Genomic DNA, 19,618 nt, shown 5'->3' with positions numbered 1-19,618 from the left:
TGTGTGAATGTTGTTCACTTCTCCCTTGCAAAATGTTTGTTCAAAAGTTGGTAAGACCCTTGCAAACTTGTAGTCTGTACACTGGCTGCACAGGTGAAAATAGGGGCTGCTGTCTGAGCTGCAGATCATCCATTTCAAAGCACGCTTACTGCAGTGTTACCTGTTGCTCCTCATCCAGACACAGCAGGATTTAGTCCAGTTCTAGCAGGAGGAGGCTCCAAAGGCAGCAGGATGGGCACCAAGGACAGGAGCTTCTCCCCTTCCCTTTTGTAGCTGCAGAACCATGCAGCAAGGGCAATAGCCCCAACACATCAAGGATTAGTTTTTAAGAGGGAAAAAATGCTTTATTTTTTCTAGACAGAAAGTAAGGGGTACAGTCTGGTCTCATCCTGTCTTCTGCCAAGGCCACAACCTTGACTGGGCAGAGATCAGGCATAGTATTGCAGATTGGCTTTTTTCTTTGCTTGAACCTCCAGGATTCCTTCCATGTAGTCCTCGTGTGTGAGCTCTGTAGCTCCACGGCGGAGGGCAATCATCCCCTGCCCAAGGAGAGTGTATTTAGAGAAGGCACATGAGCACCACATCAGTTCAAAGTTACTCCATTCCAGCTTACACATCTCCCACCTCTCAGTGTTGGCTGCTACAGAGGAACACTTACCGCTTCAACACACACAGCTTTGCACTGAGCTCCATTGAAATCATCTGTGCAGCGAGCCAGTTCCTCATAATTCACATCAGGGCTGATATGAGTGGGAGCAGGGGGGAAAAAAGTGTGAGAACATGTAACCAATAGAAAAATCAAGGTATGGAGCTTCCTTAAATAAATACCCAACAAACTAGAGTGCCTCCCACCCCACAGCCCTGAAGTACTGTCACCACACGTGACAAACATAGCCCCAGAAGACCATGCCGCTTCTATACCTGACATTCATTTTGCGTGAATGGATCTGCATAATTCTGGCTCTGGCTTCCTCATTAGGCATTGGGAACTCAATCTTGCGATCTAATCGGCCAGAGCGGAGCAGAGCTGGGTCCAGGATATCAACCCGGTTGGTTGCGGCAATCACCTAGGTAGAAATAGGATCATCAGTCTGAGGCACCTGGAGTACAGACCTCTCCTCCCTAGGGCTCCTCCATGCTTCTTCCCTGGACATTGTTTTGCATCCTCTGCCAAAGACCCCTGGGCCTCGGTAGCACTTTCTGCTAGATCCCAACCTTGACTTGTGTGTTGGGCTGGAAACCATCCAGTTGATTAAGCAGCTCCAGCATGGTCCTCTGCACTTCCCGATCACCAGCCTTCTCACTATCAAACCTGAGGAGGAAACAAGGAAAAAAACTATCAGCTTGAACCTGACCACCCTGCCATCATATTTTCACCACATCATAAAAAGGCACAGTCACTGCAGGCACACTGCTTGGCTAAGCTCTTCCACTGTCTCCTTGAAGCTACAGCAAGTCTTACACTGATGAGAGACTGCGACTAGAATAACTGTGTCAGCAGCATCAATGTCCCATTATGTCCTTAGCGCTAAACAGGGCTAATGCTGTCCAGGCCCAAGTAGTAAATGAGGGCAAACACCTCCAAGTGCCTGATGCAGTTACCAGAAAACAGATTTGTACTGCAGGGGACCATCGGATGGCTCCCCAGTATCATTGTGTTTCACTCACCAGCTCGAGGAGTGTGGCAACTGCTGTCATTGTTTTTGCCCTGTGTCTCTGACCAGGCCATGCATTAAGCTAGGCTTATCTCACAAATGCAGGCAAAGGAGACTGCTAGGTGGCTCCCAGGAGCTTTCCAACATGGCCCATACCTCACCTTTTAGTGCCTATGGCATCCAGTTCATCAATAAAGATGATGGAAGGAGCTTTTTCCTTGGCTAGAGCAAAAGCATCTCGTACCAGCTTAGCTCCATCGCCAATGAACATCTGCACAAGTTGTGGACCAGCAAGCTTCAGGAATGTAGCCTGGGAAGCAGAAGAGAAAATCCTATGCCTAGTTTCTCAATAGTGTTAGTGCTGAATGCTACAAAAAGCTCATAATTAAACAAGCAAACAAACAAACACACACATCATCGTAACTTCAGTTTAGAGGTATAACCCCTTATCCCTTGGAGGCATTCTTTTTCAGCTACTATCCTACAACATATGCTTTCAGCGTTTCCTCTTACCTTAGTCTGGGCAGCACATGCTCGAGCTAAAAGTGTCTTCCCTGTTCCTGGAGGTCCATACATAAGCACTCCTTTGGGTGGCTGTATACCCAAATTTTCAAACTTCTCCTTATGATTCATTGGCAAGACAATGGCCTCCACAAGCTACAGCAAAAGAAACATATTAAGCCATTAAAACCATCCTCCTCCACAAATCCAGGCTGCTTCAACTATGAGCTGAAGCTCAAAGACTCTTGCCCGCAGTCACATTGCAAACTAAATGTAAGGTATCACCTCCTGGATTTGTTTATCCAGCCCCCCGATGTCACTGTACTGCTCTGTGGGCCTCTCATCCACCTCCATGGCTTTCACCCGTGAATCATATTCTGTAGGCAGGGTCTCCAGGATCAAGTAAGAGTCTTTGTTCACTCCCTGTAAACATAAGTCCACCAGCTTTGCTTAAAGCAGGCCCTTTAGACAGCAGTTGTTAATAAACATGCAACCAAAGATGATTCACTAGACCTCCAGGAGCTCCAACACTCTAACAGCAGTTTTAACAGTGACACGCATCAAATCACCACAGCTTGGCAGAGTGGCCAACACTACAGCTAATCTCGCACGTTTTAAAAGGAAGGGGGCTGATTTACTTATGACACAAAAGATGATTGTTTTTTAGAGAGCACACGAGGCAGATGATACCTGAATTTTAGTCACCTGTCTGTATAAAAACTCCCCCCAACACTACTTTTCTATACTACAAATATTACAGAACCCATAAGCTTTTTATATTAAAATTTTAGTATAGAAGGGGTCTCAGAGTAATCTGGGCAGATTGTCTCCTTTCAAAAGAAAAAGACCACATGATTTTCTGACATATCATATCTAACAGTCACAACAGCATCACTCACCACTAGGTCTCCAGGCTTCAATTTCTCAGCATCAACCAGCCCAATAACAGGCAGGAAATAGGTCTATAAGAAAGGAATCAAAGTAAGCAAAACCAGCTGTACCAGGATGGGGCCCTTTTCAGCACTCCTCACACCTAACTGCACAGGGTCTTACCTGGCGAGTAGAGGTCTTGATCACAGCACACTTGCCTTTTCTCTGGGAATCCAGGTCAATGTTTGCTCCATCCTCCTCCTGGTCATTGGGGTCAACATCCAGTAGCTGAAAAACAGGGTGAGAGATTCCATTATAATATAACCAGACAAGCGGGGCCATCCTAGGATTAACACTTCTAAATTACACACAGTAGGAAAAATAAAACCTCCCATCATCCAGCAGCAGTAAACTTCAGAGAGCATCAAAATACTCCTATAAAAATTAATTTCTTCCTTTCCTCATCAAGCAACAGCACAATAGCACACAGAAAGACACTATAAAGTCCAACAGAACAAAGTAGTAGCTAATAGCACCAACTTCTCTTTCCTTTATGGCAGTTCACATTAAGTCCTAAGTTCATTAAGTTCTAAAACACTGGTACAAACCTTTTTTTTTAGATAGAAAAATGTTAGCATTTTTAAGTAGATCAGCAAAATTACTGAATTATAAAACAAATGTGATGCAGTGTCTGGCCCTTCTAAAGGCTTTTACAAAGCTATCTTAAATTAGGTTCTTATAATGAACAAAGCAGGTCAAGATGATGTTATAAACAAGTAGCTAAGGAATAGAAGCTCCTGCATTTATGCTACTTGGCTAGTAAGGTACATGCACATCAACTGAGTTAGCAGTGAGTGCACCATAATGCCTGCTAAGAGGAAAACATTCTATAGGTTGTAAATTCCAACCCATGTTCTTCTTTCTTTCTACTTTGTTCACTCCTCAGACCCTTTTTTAACGAGGGCCTCTTAGCTACTGCTACTTTGACTGCAGAAGTCGTCTTTATGCAAAGCTGGGAATAGTTTACAGCTTTTTAAGCAACAGAGCCACCACTTTTCATTTAAGTTACTAGTTTCAGAAAGTATGTGTCAAATTACACACACCTAAGTCCACACTAAGTGGACTCTGATAGCTAGGTTTTGTGCAGATGTAGAATAGCTAATATGTGCCTAAGGAATGACCCAGATAAGAAGTGGCCAAGCAACAAGCACTTCTGGGTCACAAACAAAACCAACTGAAAAATCTTAGTCCCGACTCCAAAATAATCAGTAGTTTGAAGAGACAGCACGTTTCAAACTACAGATGCACTCCCCTGCCCTCCCTTCTCCTGATATAAGTTGTGCACCCTTTTAGCATTGCTCTAGAAATGCACACCTCTCACCTCAATAACATTGGAGACAAGGTACGGCAAAGTTTTGTTTACTTTGATCTTCTCACTGTTCTCTTTGATCTTATCTTTCATGGCCTGAAGCTCATGGGTCACTCTCAGCACTTCACTCTTCATGATCTGGAATCAGTACACATAAGAAAGAGACAGGAATACTGTCAGAAGATTAAGGCAATGTAAAGCTCATACATTATTCTGAAAGTGTAACAATTATTAAAAATAAATAAATCTGAGGAGACAGTGGAGAGAGAAAGGGAAATCTAATGTAAAAACAGGAAAAGTCAGCAGATTAGCCCAACCTGGTTAGGAATCAAGGCTATGCAGACCATTCTAGTCTCTAATTAATCAATACCCCTAGGAATTTCTTCCCAGTGTCACTGGATAACCTTAAGACTGCTCAGAAACTTGAATTCTTTGTGTGGAAGCGGGAGCCTAAGACACGCTTCATCAAAAACTACTGTCAGGTGTTACTCAGTTAGCACATTCATATCATGCAGTCACAAAATCCCCAATTCCTAAAAATCAAACCTATGAACAACAGTATTGTAGCCAAGATAACCTACAAATATAAGTGAAGCAAAGTTTGTAGTAAAAGTCACCTCCATTATTAGGTCAGCTGCTGCAGTTGGCGGCAGCAGACAAGCTTTTAGGCACAGAAAAATGATGCTGGACCACTTCTGATCTGTCCTTTTTTGTTTGTCATGTGCCTGTCATTTTCCACCTGTGGAACAAATGAATCCTGAGCTGCTCAGACCACCAGCACTACCTCTAACACGAGACCTCCTCTGCAGCTCAGAGTGATACCCAGTGCAGCAGCACTAGGATGAAGAGGCCACAATTTCCATGACAGAGTGTTTACCAACTATACCAGTTGAAAATTCCCATATCACTTTACCCAGCTGCTCCTTCCCACCTTTGTGCTGCCACATGCTATGCTATAAGTTTTAACAATGCATCAGCTTACAGGGTTGCAATGTGACCTAGATAAGGCAACTGAGTGTTTTTATAGGTAGGTAGATACACGCACACATTTAAAAGTTGCTTTTGTCTGCTTGTTTATAGAAGAACTGTGTGCTGGAACACTGAACAGATGACATGCAAATAGCATAGGAACAGACAGTCAGGAACACTTTAAACAGAAAATTATCACTGCAAAGTAGCCATATAAACTGAAAGTACGAACAGGGGCAATGGCAGAATTAGGGCTTATGTCTACTGACAGCAGCAGGACTACCAGCACCTTTACCTCTGCAACGAGATGTGCCACCACCATCTCCAGTGGAACAGAGAGAAACTGAGATGATTGATAGTTTTATAGTTACATTCTACAGGACCGCATGTATCAAGACTTACATAGGAGAAGCAAACCATATCAACTGCTTCTGTAGGGAAAAATACATTTTGTTCTCCTTGAACCAAAACACTCAGCATTAGAATAATATCCATTACTTATCACCCAAACAGAAGATAGCCAAGTCCCAAGGAAAACAATGGAATATAGCCTCATAGGATAATTCAGGTTAGAAGGGGCCTCAGGAGGTTTTTAGTCCAACCTCCTGCTCAAAGCAAGGTCAGCTATGAGGTCAGACCAGGTTGCTCAGGGCTTTACCCAGTCAGGTCTTGAAAACCTCCAAGGATGGAGACTGCACAACTTCTCTGGGCAACCTGATCTGTTGCTCCACAGTGAAAAAGGCTGTACTTGTGCCCAGTTGGAACTTCTCGTTTTAATTTATGAGCATTAATTTATGGTTTCAGTTAATCTTGCCCTTCACTAAGATATAAAATATTACCATAAAAAAAAAAAAAAGTGTATTGAGAGCACTACGGAGAACTCAGATTTCTTACATCTCTGTATAATTTTAACTTTTCTAAGGTTTTTGTCACAACCGGAAGAAAAAACAGTTAGTACAATAGTTCTGTAATCACCATCCAACAGTACATTTATATCCAAGACTAATGTAGCTAATACAGCTGTTTCTCACTGCTGTCTGGCTGACACCAGCATATGTTTTGCCTCCTTTCTTGGTTCATATCACAAATTTTGGAAACACAGTGTGAGACCCACAGAAGCAACTGTAACCCCAAATGGTCTCAGAAAAACTGGCTGCAGCTGAATTAGCTTATATGACTCCATTCAGTGGGAAATCCACCTTCCCTAAAAACCTACCTTTTTCAAACTTTTCACACCTAAGCATAATACAGTACTGTAACACATAACTATCCACAGAACAGAACTGTTATAAGGAGTGAATATAGAATCTGTTACATAAAAACACAAAAATCCAGAAATTTGATTTAAAGTAGTCTGGGAAACTTCCAAGGAAAACTGCATGGCAGGCAACTGTGTAAACAAGAAGGGAGAGTGTCAATAAATATTTCTGCCACCTTGATTATGATGCTGTTACCATAAAATGAAGAAGGCTACTTATGCTCTTTACTCTATTCTGCAGTTTAAAAATAAGACATATTTAACTTTGCTGTCTTAAAAGTATAATAAAATATGTTAAAAAATTACAATTACTTATAGAGTATGAGACAGTAGGATAAAGTTACTTTGTAAAATTTATAAAATCACTTATCTCAATGTTGCCAACATTGGGCAGTAGAGACAAGCTTCTATTGAAGTTGCAAGCGCTCTTCTACATGGAATAGATCTATCTTGGAACAGGTCTACCCTGGGATCTGTCCTGTTTAACACCTTTATCAGTGAGCTAGAGGAGGCGACATAGTGCTCTCTCAACCTGTTTGCAGATGACACGAAACTGGGGGGAATGGTCTGTATGCTCAAGGGCAGGGATGGCATTCAGAGGGACCTTGACAGGGTGGAGGTATGGGCCTACAGGAACCTTACAGAATTCACCAAGGACAAATGCAAAGTCCTGCACCTGGGAAGGAAAAGCACCTTGCAATGGTACAGGCTGGAGACTGGCTGGGGAGCAGACCTGCTGAGAGGGGCCTGGGGCTCCTGGTGGACAGTCAGGTGAACATGGGCCAGCAGCATGCCCTGGCAGGCCAACAGCATCCTAGCCTGTACTGATAGGAGTGCAGCCAGTAGATGGAGCGAAGCAACTACAGCTGTCTACTCAATACTTGTTAGACCCTATCTAGAGCACAGTGTCCAGTTTTGGGCTGCCCCAATACATGAAAGACATTGATAAACTGCAGTGAGTGCAGCACAGGGACACCAAGATGGCCAAGGGGCTGAAGCACAGGCCTGGTAAGGAGAGACTTAGGAACCAGACTTGTTTAGCCTGGAGAAGAGAAGGCTTCAGAGAAACCTGAGAGCAGCCTGCCAGTACCTACGGGAAGGTATTGAAAAGTCAGACTCTTCCCAGTGGTACATGGTGGGAGGATGACAGACAATAGATATATATTGAAACAAGAGATATTCAGACTGGATATAAGGCAACCCTTTTTCTTCACGAGGACAGTAAAGCAGTGAAACAGGTTGCCCAGAGAAGCTATACGGTCACCGTCCTTGAAGGCTTTCAAGACCCAACTGGATAAAGCCCTGAGCAACCTGGTTCATGGCAGATCCTGCTCTGAACAGGAGGCTGGACCAGAGACCTCTTGAGGTCCCTTCCAACCTGAATTATTCTATGACCCTATTTCTGTCCCAGGCCATGGGATAGATTTGCCCCTTCCCTGTGTCCACAAGAGCTGGGCAAATTCGCAGAGTTCTCTCCAAAGCGTCCAAGCTACCGAGGCCCCGAAAAACAATTGTCCTGTCACCTTCCTCAGCCTGCTCCCTCATTTACGTATCCCCCCACCCCCGGCTTCAAGACTTACTGGTTCCTCAGTCCACTCTTCCCTGCTTAATTAACCGCATCTTCTTTATGCTTATCCCTGCCCCATGGTCCATGCTAAGCCCCCAGCGAAGCCGCCCCCCCGCCCAAAGCACCGGGGCCGCCCGCGCTCCCGCCCCAGCCGCAGCCCCCCCGACACCCCCCCCCCCCCAGCGGCGCGCGGGGCGGCCGTTGGCCGCCCTTACCTTGATCTCGCTGTCGAGGAGGCGCGTGCGCTGCACGATCTCCTCCGTGGACATCTTCAGCACCTCCTCGCCGACGCCGTCCTGCGGGAGGCACAACGGCGGCGTCACGTGCGGCCGGGCCCGGGCCCCCGCCACGCCGCACCGGCCCCCGCCTCGCGCCCCGACCCCGCCGCGGCCGCCGGCCCCGCGCCGCCGGCCCCTCACCTCTGACTCGTCCCACACCGACGCCATCTTTCCCGAGCGAGCAAGCCAGCGCGGCGCCGAGAGCCGGGCGGCAGATTCCGCGCTGCCCGCGCCGGGCGCCGAGCGCAGCGCACGAAGCGACAGGCGGGCTAGGGCCCCCCTCGCCCCCTTTTCTTCCTCGGCGCCCCCGGCCCGGCCCCAGCCCGGCCCCAGCCCGGCCCCGCCGCCCCCCGCAGCGCGGACTCAGCCCTGCCGAATCTGCCGACGCGGGGGCCGCCGGCAGGTCACGTGTCTCCTGCCAAATCTGCTGAGTGATGGCCCCGCCGCCATCTTGGTGCGGGGCAGTGGCGGAGCCCGCCGCCAGGGCCGCCCCGTCGCGTCGCGTCGCGAGCGCCCCCCTCCCCCTTCCTTTCCCCCTCCCTCGCGCCGGCCGTTGGCGCCGAGGCGGGGCCGGGCAGGCGGGCAGGCGCGCAGGCGGCTTCGCGGCGCGACCGTTTATTACAGCCAGTCCCGGTACAGAGCAGCGCGAGGCGGGGGGGCCCGCCGGGAGGCGCCAGGCCCCGCCCGGGGGCTGCGGCGGGCGCGGCCGGGCCCCGCCGGCGGGTCACACGTAGCCCGGCTTCAGCGACGAGCGGCGGCAGTTGGGGCAGCCCCGCGTCCCCTTGGTCTGGAGGCACCTGCAAAGCAAGAAGGCCATTTCGCAGGCGGCCCCGGGGCGGGGGGAGCGCGACACCCGCCCGCTCTGGTGTGCCCGGGTCCCCTGGGTGTTAACTACAAAGCCATGAAAAGGCTCCCCTCATTCCTGGGCAAAGATCAGTCTTTTCCACCCCCTTCCTGGAAGCGTTTCAACAAGTTCACCTACAGAAAGGAAACAGTGCTGCTTTCCTTCACTGCTGGAAAGAAAGCCATGGCTGCCTAGGTGTTTAATCCTAATTTTGGTGTCAGCCTAAGGTGTATTTTTAAGTGCGTAATTTCTTAGTTTTCAGTGTTAATTCTTTTGTTATACTTGTGTCATTTCTCCTAACAGTAGAATGATGTACAGCTAACTTACTCCTTCATGACAGCATTACAGTAACAGACTGAACACCATATTCAGTTCAGAAACAGAGATTAGGGGGTGTTCAGGCAGGGGAAAAAGAAAAAAAAAAAGCCAAATCACCCCTGGGGCTGTAGAATTGATTCCCCAAGAGAAATTAAAGGAGATAAGAATTTGAATGGGGCTAAGCACCTACAAGGCAAGGATTCTGGCTGAATCACCATGAGATTCAAGACACACTGCAGTGGGATCCTGTGGGGCGTAGGTAAGCAGGATAAAGACCATCTGTAAAGCTGTCCTACTCTGGATATGAATAAATAGCTCACTTTCCTGTGACTAATGTCTTGACAAGGACCCCTGTGTAGTTCCAGCTCATTACTTTAAATGGAAGAAGTGGGAGCAAGGCAGTGCCTGGAGCTGGTTGTTCTTCTCCCCGATGGACTCTCCACACATGCCGCAGTACAGCTCCATCTCCTCCACGCATTCGTGGAACTTCACTACATGGTCGCGCAACTCTCGCTGCTGCCCCTTTGTACGATAGATCCTTTCACACAGGCAGTGGAGCTTCAGCAGGCCAAGCTGCGCATAAAGGACAGAAACAGGAGTAGAGAGCACTACCAGAAGTCTCCTACAGCCCCATCAGCCAGCTAGAGAACCATCAGCATAGAAAGCTGTCCAAGGGACAGGATCAGTCATAAGGACGTTTAGTATCTGAGTACTTTCTGCCATTAACAGCTCTTCTCTCTATCACACAAGGGGATCCCAGATTTGAGGCACTCTGCAGCTTTTTCATCCAGATGGCATTCCTCAGCCATCCCTGAGAAACACAGCACTTCACTGTCCTTGGCTTCCAGCCAGCACACAAGTTCAGATGCTGCTCAGGCCAATGATATTTTCCAAGAAAGAGACCCCTAATCCTCTAGCTCTCTGGTTGTTTCGTGCCCCATTTTTACTGCTCCCATTCCCATTTGTTTATCTCACTTTGACTCCTCCCTCACTTTTGAGACTTGCACACTGATCATCACCTGTGCAACTCCCCACAACTAAACACTTCACAATAAAACAAGTCCCAGGCACCAACTGGTTAATATGGACAGGGTGACAAGCAATAACAAGTCTGAATACTTTAACACTTGTCTTCTCAAGTTGCCTGAGAGAAGACTATGGACACTGCTGAAGAGAAGCTACGGGATCCTACCTTGTTCCCCAGTCCCTCTGCCAGCTCCTGTGCCTTTTCAATGCTTTCCAGAGCCTGTGAATGGAGAGCACGCATTATCAGTTCTTAGTCTGATATATCAAAAACAGACTTGTATGAATAACATGATGGGACTCAAAAGGAGGAGGAAGAGGTACAGAGTGGCATTTGGATAAACAAGCATCCCTGCAGCTCTGGAGATTAAGATAGCTCTCTGGCAGGTATTCCCCCACACAAGCTCATCCGTAAGAAAAGCTTGGTTTCTGAAAGATCACAAATCTTTCAGAAAATAGAGCTACATTTCTATTCCAGCCACACAACACAAAGTCAGGGTATGATATTGGCAGAGGCTGGTATTTCCAAACAGGGAGGATACAGGCTTATTTAAACTCAACTGCACATGGTCATCAGGGTTGGGATGAAGCACAAGCAAAGCAAACATTGTTCCCTTCCCACCCTACAGGCTCAGCAATCTTTGGGCAACTTCAGTTCCAATTTTACTTGTACAAGAGGGGAAGAGAGGGATCATCAGCACTATCAATACACCATGTTCTTCTATTTTGTTCTACTGTTCATATGTCCACTTTGTCCTACTTATGCACAGTATAATGTAGGACTGTGTTGCTATCAATCTTTTTCAATCTGAAGGAAAAGTATTTGGTGTAGCAGCTGTTATACCAAATGAGTCCCTACTCTCCCCTAGATGTGACAGTATTTCTTAGTGTTCTGATAATCAGTCTCTGCTTTCCAGAGCTATTGAGACCTGCTTCAGGTTTGTCTGAGGGGAAGAAGTCATCTCACCTGTGACACAGTATTTTCAGGAGGTACATTATAAAATTTCCACCCTGTAATTTGGCATTACTACTATACTGTGAGAAGAGGACCAGATGGGATGGAAGAATGTGCTCTGAATGCAGCAGAGATGGCATTAGACCTGTGGTGGCAGCAACAGCCTGGGATAAGGAACTTTCAGTTCCTACTTTCTTGTTCTGTAAGGTAGAGGACAGAACAGGACAGAGAGCTGTGGCAAGGAAGGGCGACTGTGTGCTGGAAAACCCTGAAATTAAAGACTGGGAATAGGATCAAAGTGATGCAAGAAGCATGTGGGGTTGGGGAAGAGATGTAAAGTCCAGGGGATGTTTTTTCTGAGACAAGAAAGTGAGGACTGCACACAGTTTGGGCAAGCAGGCTGTGACAGGAGACTGGGAGGAACTGGGATGGTATTGATTACACAAACTGAATGGAACTGAAAGAAAATTGGGACTGGCCAAGGAAACTTGGAAGACTTAGGAGGCTAGGACAAAAATGCAATCTGCAAGTGGAAAGCTACCAAAGTGCTTTATTAGGTAACTAATATTGGGATGAGTAGCATGAGAAATGGAAATTGGGACTGGCAAGTTGAGGAACAGACTTGGGCAAGTGCTCAGGGCTCTGACATTTGAGGAGGTTACATTTGCAATAATGTGAGTAAGAGTCCTTGACTACCAGGGCAGACTTTCCTCTGATGCCTGGACAGAACCCCAGATTCACCTGCTCATTCCCTTCTTTTGTGGGCTTTGGTGAAATTAGGACTCTCTGCAAAGCTCTCAGCAGGCTCTCACAGATGAGAATCACTTGTGATATGTGAGGCTGGCAATGGCTAGAGATGGAATCAGTGGACCTAGGAGGTAGGTGAGCGCTCTGAGATGGTACAGAATATTCTCTTTAGAGGCCTACCTGCTGTGTCTTGCCCCATTGTTTTGAATATTAGATATGAGGCCGGGAAGGAATTCCACTAAGCAAAGTTTCTAAGTCACAGTTCCTTCTTCCAAAGCAAACGTAGTGTTTACTTGCTGGGATTGTGAGGTTTATCTCACCCAACTGACTCACTGTTGTAGGGCACTCAGATGTTGGCAGCACCTTGAGTTTGTCTTTTCTGACAGGCACATACTTGATTTTCTACGAACTGAGATGTTTTGTTTTAGCTAAAATTCTTTGTGTCTAATATAAGTGATTAGAGTTAAACTTCAGTGCCTCTGTGCCCAAAACAGTATCCTGATGTGGCACCACGCAGTCATTCCAGGCTGCTATGCACTAGGCTCAAGGCTAATTTTTGAGCATCTCACTCTGCAGCTCCAATAATGTTCCTGCAGTGCAATCTGCTGCATCTAGTGCAATCTAGATTTTAAGACACTCATGCACTGCCTAAAGCATTTTCAAAATAAGTAACTTCACTCCTTTGTACTGTATCAACCTGTTGCCTATTCCCAAATGATTTTCTGTTCTCATTTCTGTTTCACATCACAGTTTAAATACCTTTGAAGTTTCTCTAGGAATTTGATGCCATGTCTTTTTGCAAAGCACGTGGTGGAGCCATAGAGCTGTCTTATCATCGTTACCACGCTAATGAGCTTAGTTGTATAGCTAAAAGGTAGGTAGCAGAATCTATTTTGGAGCATAAGTATAAGCTGATTGTCTACAGCTGCAGGAGGAGACTTCCTTCCTCCCATTACTGGCTTCTCGGTGTAGTGTTTAAAGCCTTCAGGACTGACTAATGAAACAGTTCTGTAGGTTACCAATCTGACCCAGAATGGGATGTTCATACTGTTAGTAACAGAGTCCTCGCTGAGAGGGACCATTCAGAGAAATGTCACTGTGCAAGTAACAGACCCTGTTGGGTACCCCAACAAAGGGGTATAGGACTCTACTGCACTTTGATGGGCATACAGCTCAGAAAGAGACTGCATGCCCTAGTCATGCAGAAATAGCTTGCAACTGACCTTGTCCAACTCCTTCCGGATCATCCAGCATTTAGTGACTCCTAGCAGCACCTGGATATGTCCCAGGCGGTTTCCAATCTCTGTCATGATGCTCATGGAGGAATCATACCGAGGAAAGGCTGTCTGCAGAAGCAGGGAGGAAAACACACATTTTGCCAGGGCCTGCTTTTCATACCTTCTTGCCATCCCGTGTCCTTCCTGGCAGAAAGGAGCTGTACCTGCACGTCTTTGCGACTGCGATGGATATCAGCAAAGCAGAGCAGACACAGCGCCTGCAGAGGCCGGTCCCCATGCTGCAGGGCAATCTTCATGGACTCCTGAAAGAAATCATTTTTGGTCAGTAAAAGAGCTTGCTCCTGGTCCAGAACAAAGAGGAGCTGGGACTGAAGGCCTTAAGTGCTCCAGCCAGTGAAGGGTCAGCTCCAGAGAAATACCACAGTCTCTTTAAAGGAAGTGAAGTCTTGTTCACAGGCTCTCGACCAGAGGGCATTTATAGGCCCAAACTTTTGAGACGCCCTGGACTACTGAAACCGCAGCTCTAGGACTGGGAGGCAGCAGGAACATCTAGAGTCAAGTGAGCATGCCATGGTATCCCTCTTCCTCCCAGCCCTGTCCTCTAGGTAAGATCCCTTTGCAGAGACCTCTGACAGCTCTGCATCTGCCTGCACCCTATACCTCACAGCAGTCCATAGCATCTGCCAAGCGCCCCAGCTTCCGATAGGCCACGGCCATATGGTATTGGCTCATTGCACGGTACTTCAAGCTCCAGCCCTTTCCATAATCATTCACCAGCTCAGCTGCTTTACATGGGAAGAACAAGGCTTTCTCATAGTCCTGTAAAGCAGACAGACAGTAGTTACAGCAAAAGTGAGCAGCTAAAAAAAAAAAGGGTGACCACTGAACGTTTTCGATTTACTAACACTGCAACAGCTAGCAGCTTTCTGTACACCTCTCAACCCCTGCCCTCCTTCCTCCATGTGCCCTAGTCTCAGTATTAACATGCACATCAAACTGTGGAAGGTGGAATTGCTATATGCTGAATTCATGTTATTCAGTGGGTTCAGGACACTGAGGCACAACAACTGACATTTATGCAGTATGTTGTAAGCTTTACACAGCAGGAATGATATACCCTGCTCTACAACCACAGACTAAAACGTTCTCTGCTCTTGCATCATCTCTGCTTTCAGCATCTACACAGAGTCCTCATGTTTTCCATATGGGTAGTCAGGATCTCTCAGAGGCTGGTTATTCATTATGGCAGGAAATAGGAAGAAAATTATGGCCTCACCAAATCTGCAGTAAGTAATAGCATAATGTATTTTCACTTTTAAGCATCTTTCTGTGTTAGAAGTTTTACTCTAGAAAGAAATCTTATTTTACAATAAGCACGTAAAACTAATAAAAATATCCCAAACCATTCTCGAGTTACATGAGACTGCAAAAATGAAAAAGCCCTCATCTTTTTTTATTCTCCACCTTTCCTGAATCTGAGAGACAATCACCCTCCTGCCCTCCCTCCCCTTGGGTTACTGCACCTTTAGCTGGGCGTAGAAGTTTCCCAGGCTGCAGCAGACGCGACACTCCAGCATCTTGTCATCGTTGTTGTGCGCATAGCGCAAAGCTTTCTCAAAGCACTCCAAAGCCTTCTGGAAAATGCTGAGGCCCAAGAAGGCATTGCCCATGCTGAGGCTCACCTGGCCGTTCAGCTGCAGGCTCACGGTGGTGCCCTGCATATTCAGGCATGTCTTACAGTACGAGATTGTTTTCTGGAATTCACAGAGCTTCTCATTGCTGCGAGCCAGGTTTAGGTAGCTCTCTGTAAGGTAATCCGGGTCTTCCAGCTCCCGTGCTGTGTCAATCTGTACCACTGCAAACTTTAAGTAGAAAAGAAAGTGTTTATAAAAAGCATATAATTTATTTAAACACAGCCCAAACATCCACAGAGGGGCACTGTTGTGGAGAAGAGGCTCATCTCTGAGCAGGGCACAGAAGTCCAGCAGCAGGGACTGAGAAGCAGTTATCTGGTGGTTTAAAAGGTGTATGAGTAGTCTGGAGAAACCTCTCTCTCTCTCTCCCCACAGAGCCTCTTGGGCAAGGAAGATGAAGTAGGCTGGCAGTTAGTGGAAAAAAGCTGTTAAATGGCCCTAAAGAGAATGTGAGGCAGCAAACATTTGGCACAATCCAGCTCAGTTCTCTTACACTCAATTTAATTTATTCAATTTTCTATGGAATTCTTAAAATATTACTTAGAAGTACTCTATTAATAAGGAAATGATAACAAGTGGCTTCATTAAACAATTTTATAACCACCAAATTGCCACTTAGTTGTCATGACAGTTTTTGCTCTACAGCCATCAGGATTCACTGCATACTGTTCTCTTAGATGATTTGAAGTCTTTTTATTTAGACTGCAAACTCTTCTGGGCAGGGATTCTCTTCTGTGTTTTGTGATGAACCAAGCACACTGCTAGGTTGAATTAGTACCAGTAGTGATAGTAAATATTTAGCAATTGTCTCAGTATGTAAATCTGTTAGCGATAACAGTTTGATTTACTGATAGCAGTTCCCAAGGTCACCAATTGCCTCCTTTTTTGCACGATGGTACCACACAGTTTAAGCTATTAGAACATTTTCCACAAAATTAAAAAAAAAACCCTAATTGCTTGTGTTTTGGTATATTTGTTCACCCTTTTCTTAGCACTTTAGGAAAGCTGCTATGTGAACTCAGTGCTGTGTATTAGCTTATGCTTCTCCACGTTCCCTTACCTTTTTACAAGTTCTTCATTACTTCCCAATTGCCACAGGCTCCTTTCTTGCTGTGAAGTAATTTTTCTCTCCAAAAGAGATTGAGCATCCTAACCCTTCTTAAATCACAGTTAATTTCATACCTCTAATTCACAGACTCTTTCTCTCTCTCCCCAATTCTTATTTTCTCTCCCAATGATTTACTGTTAAAGTTCTCCTTCACATTTGCTTGCACACTGTAAAATCTTCAGTTTCATTGAAGCTGCTTTTCCTTCCCAACACTAGGAGGAACTGAAATTCACCTACTCTGATCCTGCTTCCTGTTCTCTTCTCAGGTGACAGATGAAGGTTTAGGTCTACTGGGCCCATTCCTTTGCCTGTTTCATGTTCTCATGAAGCCTTCGATTTTTTCTTCAGGTAGTCACATCTTACCTTCTCTCTTCCCTAATCAGTTTGTTTTTTTCTGCCACCACCTAATCCCACATCTCTTCTCAGAATCTTGTTTTTCTTCAAATGTTTTCCAAGTGCATTCAGACTCCTCTTCTTCCCTGTAAGTATCTGCTTTGAAGATGGGGCTTTGACACATACATTGGTTTACTAGTAAGATGTGCCCCCCCGCCAAGTGCTAGAAGGAGGTACCTACAACCTTTCAATACGAGATGCGGGTACCCCCTACGCTTTTTTTGTGCTGAAGTGCTGAACAATTACCAGTCTAGTAAAAGGCAACTGAAAACCACAGGACAAGAATATCAAGGCCCTCTAGTAAGACCCTATTTCAGGCTGAGATAGTTTCTTAAAACTACTACATCTGCTTGCTCTGCCTTCCAGATTCTTGAGTCACCATCTCAAACATTGCCTGCTACTGTATGCAACCTGTCATTTCTCAGATCCATTCATTATCTTTTTATTTAATCAAATACATTTATCTTCATACTCTTGAAGTTTAGCTTCAGCTTCTTTTTGCCACTCTCTCATCAAGCCCCTCATCTTCCTTTCTTCTATGCTGTCCTGACAACTGGGAATCCCTCTCTGATCTCATCTGTCATGCCCCTCTTGCAATATGTCTCTCAGAAAAAAAAAACAAAAAACCCCCCATCCTTTTCCCTCTTTCTCCTTTTAATCACTCTGATACAAAGAAATAATTATAATAAAAAGCAATGTAAAATCTATATTAGATATCAAACAGCAGTTGAACAACAAGATATCAGACATGTCTCAACGTTGCTGCTTGTTCTACAGAATACTCCTGGAAATCTCTTTTTACAGTGGTGTATACACTGTAAACATCTTTCAGTGGGACAGAGGCCCTGTTTTCATATCTCTCTGTGAAGCTAGATCAGATGGTGCATGTGTGTGGGGGAATAAATCAATGACAGTCCCCATGATTAACTGGAGAACTTGATTAACCTGGGAAACCTGAAGGACCAGAGCCATTGAAAAGTAGCATTCTGTGTATCTTGGAGCCTGGACCTATTGGTCACCACACTGATTAAGGCAGCCCACCATATGTACCAAGCTTGTGGTACGTCTTACTATATTGCAAAATACAAACCCTGCTCTCCCATTCTAATCTCCAGCCACTCTCCACAGTGGGTGTGACACAATAGCATGCATTCATCTCAATTGCCTTACCTTCAGCATATCTTTGTATCTGCCCATCTCTGCATGAGCAGTGATGAGACAACCCAAAACCCGAAACCTGCCAGCAGAATCCGCAGACTTCTCCAAAACCCTCATCCAGACTTGCAGGGCCTTTTCGGTATGATTAGACTGGTAGAGATGGAGTCCTTTCTCTATCTGCTGCTTTGTCTGGTCCTGACCCATCTCCTCTGCATTAAAAAGCCTCATACACTAACCTTCAAGGACAGCACAAAAGAAGTGCCTGAGAGAGAACACAACATAAAGTGCCCTAATAGAGGAGGGCAGGTTGTGTGCTCAGAAGGCTTGGAGCCATAAAATCCCAGCCATGTCAGGGTGCTGGAGCTGTGGCAGGCAATGGCAAGAGGGGCTTGCTCAGCACAGAAGACAGAATCCCAAATCCACTAGGCAAATGTTTTGCTCGCTAAGACTCCATCAGCGCATTTGCCTTGCCAATCCTGTAAACAAAGAGGAAAAGCACAACAGAGAGAGAAAGAGAAAAATCACCAGTGACTGGAGTGAAACTCAATCTGAGCAGCCACTGCTGGGCTCCCCCGCATTGGCTACAGCTGCGCCCGCCAGTCCAGCTCACATGGCTCCCAGGAATGCTGGTCAGGCTTCCCAAGGTCATGGCGAGCCAACTGCCTACCCTGGCCTGCCACTATGCAGCTTATAAATACTCCAGGGAGAGACAATCAGCTGCAGTCACAGGGATGTCTCAGTTGTCTCTTTTTCCTCTTTCTCACTAATCATCCCTCCTTAACAAGCACTGATGGTGGTGGTGGGCTAGCCTGGGACACAGCAGCCCCAGCTAAGATAGCAACTTTGAGAACAACGAATGCCTTAAAAAGGAGAGAATGAATTGAAAGCTCCAGCACATACACACGTGCAGTATTATACTTGCGACAATGTGTCTGATATCTTGCCAGGCACAAAATTCAGCCTCCCCTTTGAGGAGCTCAGCAGGCAATATGGACTGTTTCTGTGGTCCGGGTCAGCTCTGTCACAGATTTGCTGCAAAAAAGCCACTGACTCCTTAACTTCTCAGGGATGATGAGAAGCTAATCACAGTGAAAACTGCTCCTGAGGGATGGTTGCTCACTGCCACTGGACATCTGTGATCGTTCTCTGAGAATTATCAGTTGGAGCTGTCAAAGGAACTGTCAAAGCTCTGCACTCAGAACTTACTGATCTTTTATGACAAATTATAATAATGAGCCAAAGCAACAAGTTTCTGCATCTTCTGACTGCAGAAAAGGCTTGTTGGACCAATTAGAAAATAGCTTTAAAACTTGCCCACACATCTTTGAAAGAGTAGAAGGTAGACTGGTTACTCCAGGAATCAGGTTTCATACTTCCTTTATGTGCTGCATTTTTAATAGGCCTTGCCTTGATTGTCTATACATTTATTCTGTCCTTTGCAAGAAGAGATACTGAACTTGAGGGGAGAAAAAAAAAAAAGGTGCCTCATGAAAGTCTAACATTTTTCAGAAATAGAAGTCCCAGACATAGGTTTTGGGTTCCTTTTCACAGGCCAAATAGAAAAAAAACAGCAGTTCACAGAATTAACAACAGGCCCATATGCAGAAGCAGGCATGTCTCCAGCCAAAGCCCTCCTCCTGCATGAATTCAGTGGTAGCTCTTCCCAAGCAAAC

At 45.9% G+C, this 19,618-nt stretch overlaps 2 protein-coding genes across 2 annotated transcripts; both read right to left on the bottom strand.

Annotated features, from left to right (window-relative positions):
• Positions 1–318: 318 nt before the first annotated feature.
• On the bottom strand, positions 319–8,735 carry PSMC3 (proteasome 26S subunit, ATPase 3). The gene is made up of 12 exons (XM_067296357.1): positions 8,609–8,735; positions 8,405–8,485; positions 4,408–4,533; positions 3,210–3,314; positions 3,056–3,118; positions 2,442–2,579; positions 2,169–2,312; positions 1,817–1,965; positions 1,216–1,312; positions 922–1,067; positions 659–740; positions 319–539 (listed from the first exon to the last, which is right to left on the bottom strand). The coding sequence occupies exons 1-12, from the start codon at positions 8,633–8,635 to the stop codon at positions 429–431; spliced, it is 1,269 nt and encodes a 422-aa protein (XP_067152458.1). The 5' UTR covers positions 8,636–8,735; the 3' UTR covers positions 319–428.
• Positions 8,736–9,054: 319 nt separating this feature from the next.
• On the bottom strand, positions 9,055–18,346 carry RAPSN (receptor associated protein of the synapse). Its single transcript, XM_067296358.1, is given in 8 exon segments — positions 9,055–9,264; positions 10,003–10,202; positions 10,822–10,875; positions 13,578–13,700; positions 13,796–13,894; positions 14,253–14,411; positions 15,116–15,454; positions 17,928–18,346. Coding segments are annotated over 8 exon segments (1,293 nt in total). The 5' UTR covers positions 18,174–18,346; the 3' UTR covers positions 9,055–9,191.
• Between the last annotated feature and the right edge of the window lie 1,272 nt (positions 18,347–19,618).

This window comes from Apteryx mantelli, chromosome 4 (assembly GCF_036417845.1).
Source record: "Apteryx mantelli isolate bAptMan1 chromosome 4, bAptMan1.hap1, whole genome shotgun sequence".
Lineage (NCBI taxonomy): Eukaryota > Metazoa > Chordata > Aves > Apterygiformes > Apterygidae > Apteryx > Apteryx mantelli.
Note: the sequence above shows the minus strand (reverse complement) of the source record. Positions and strands in the feature narration are given on the sequence as shown.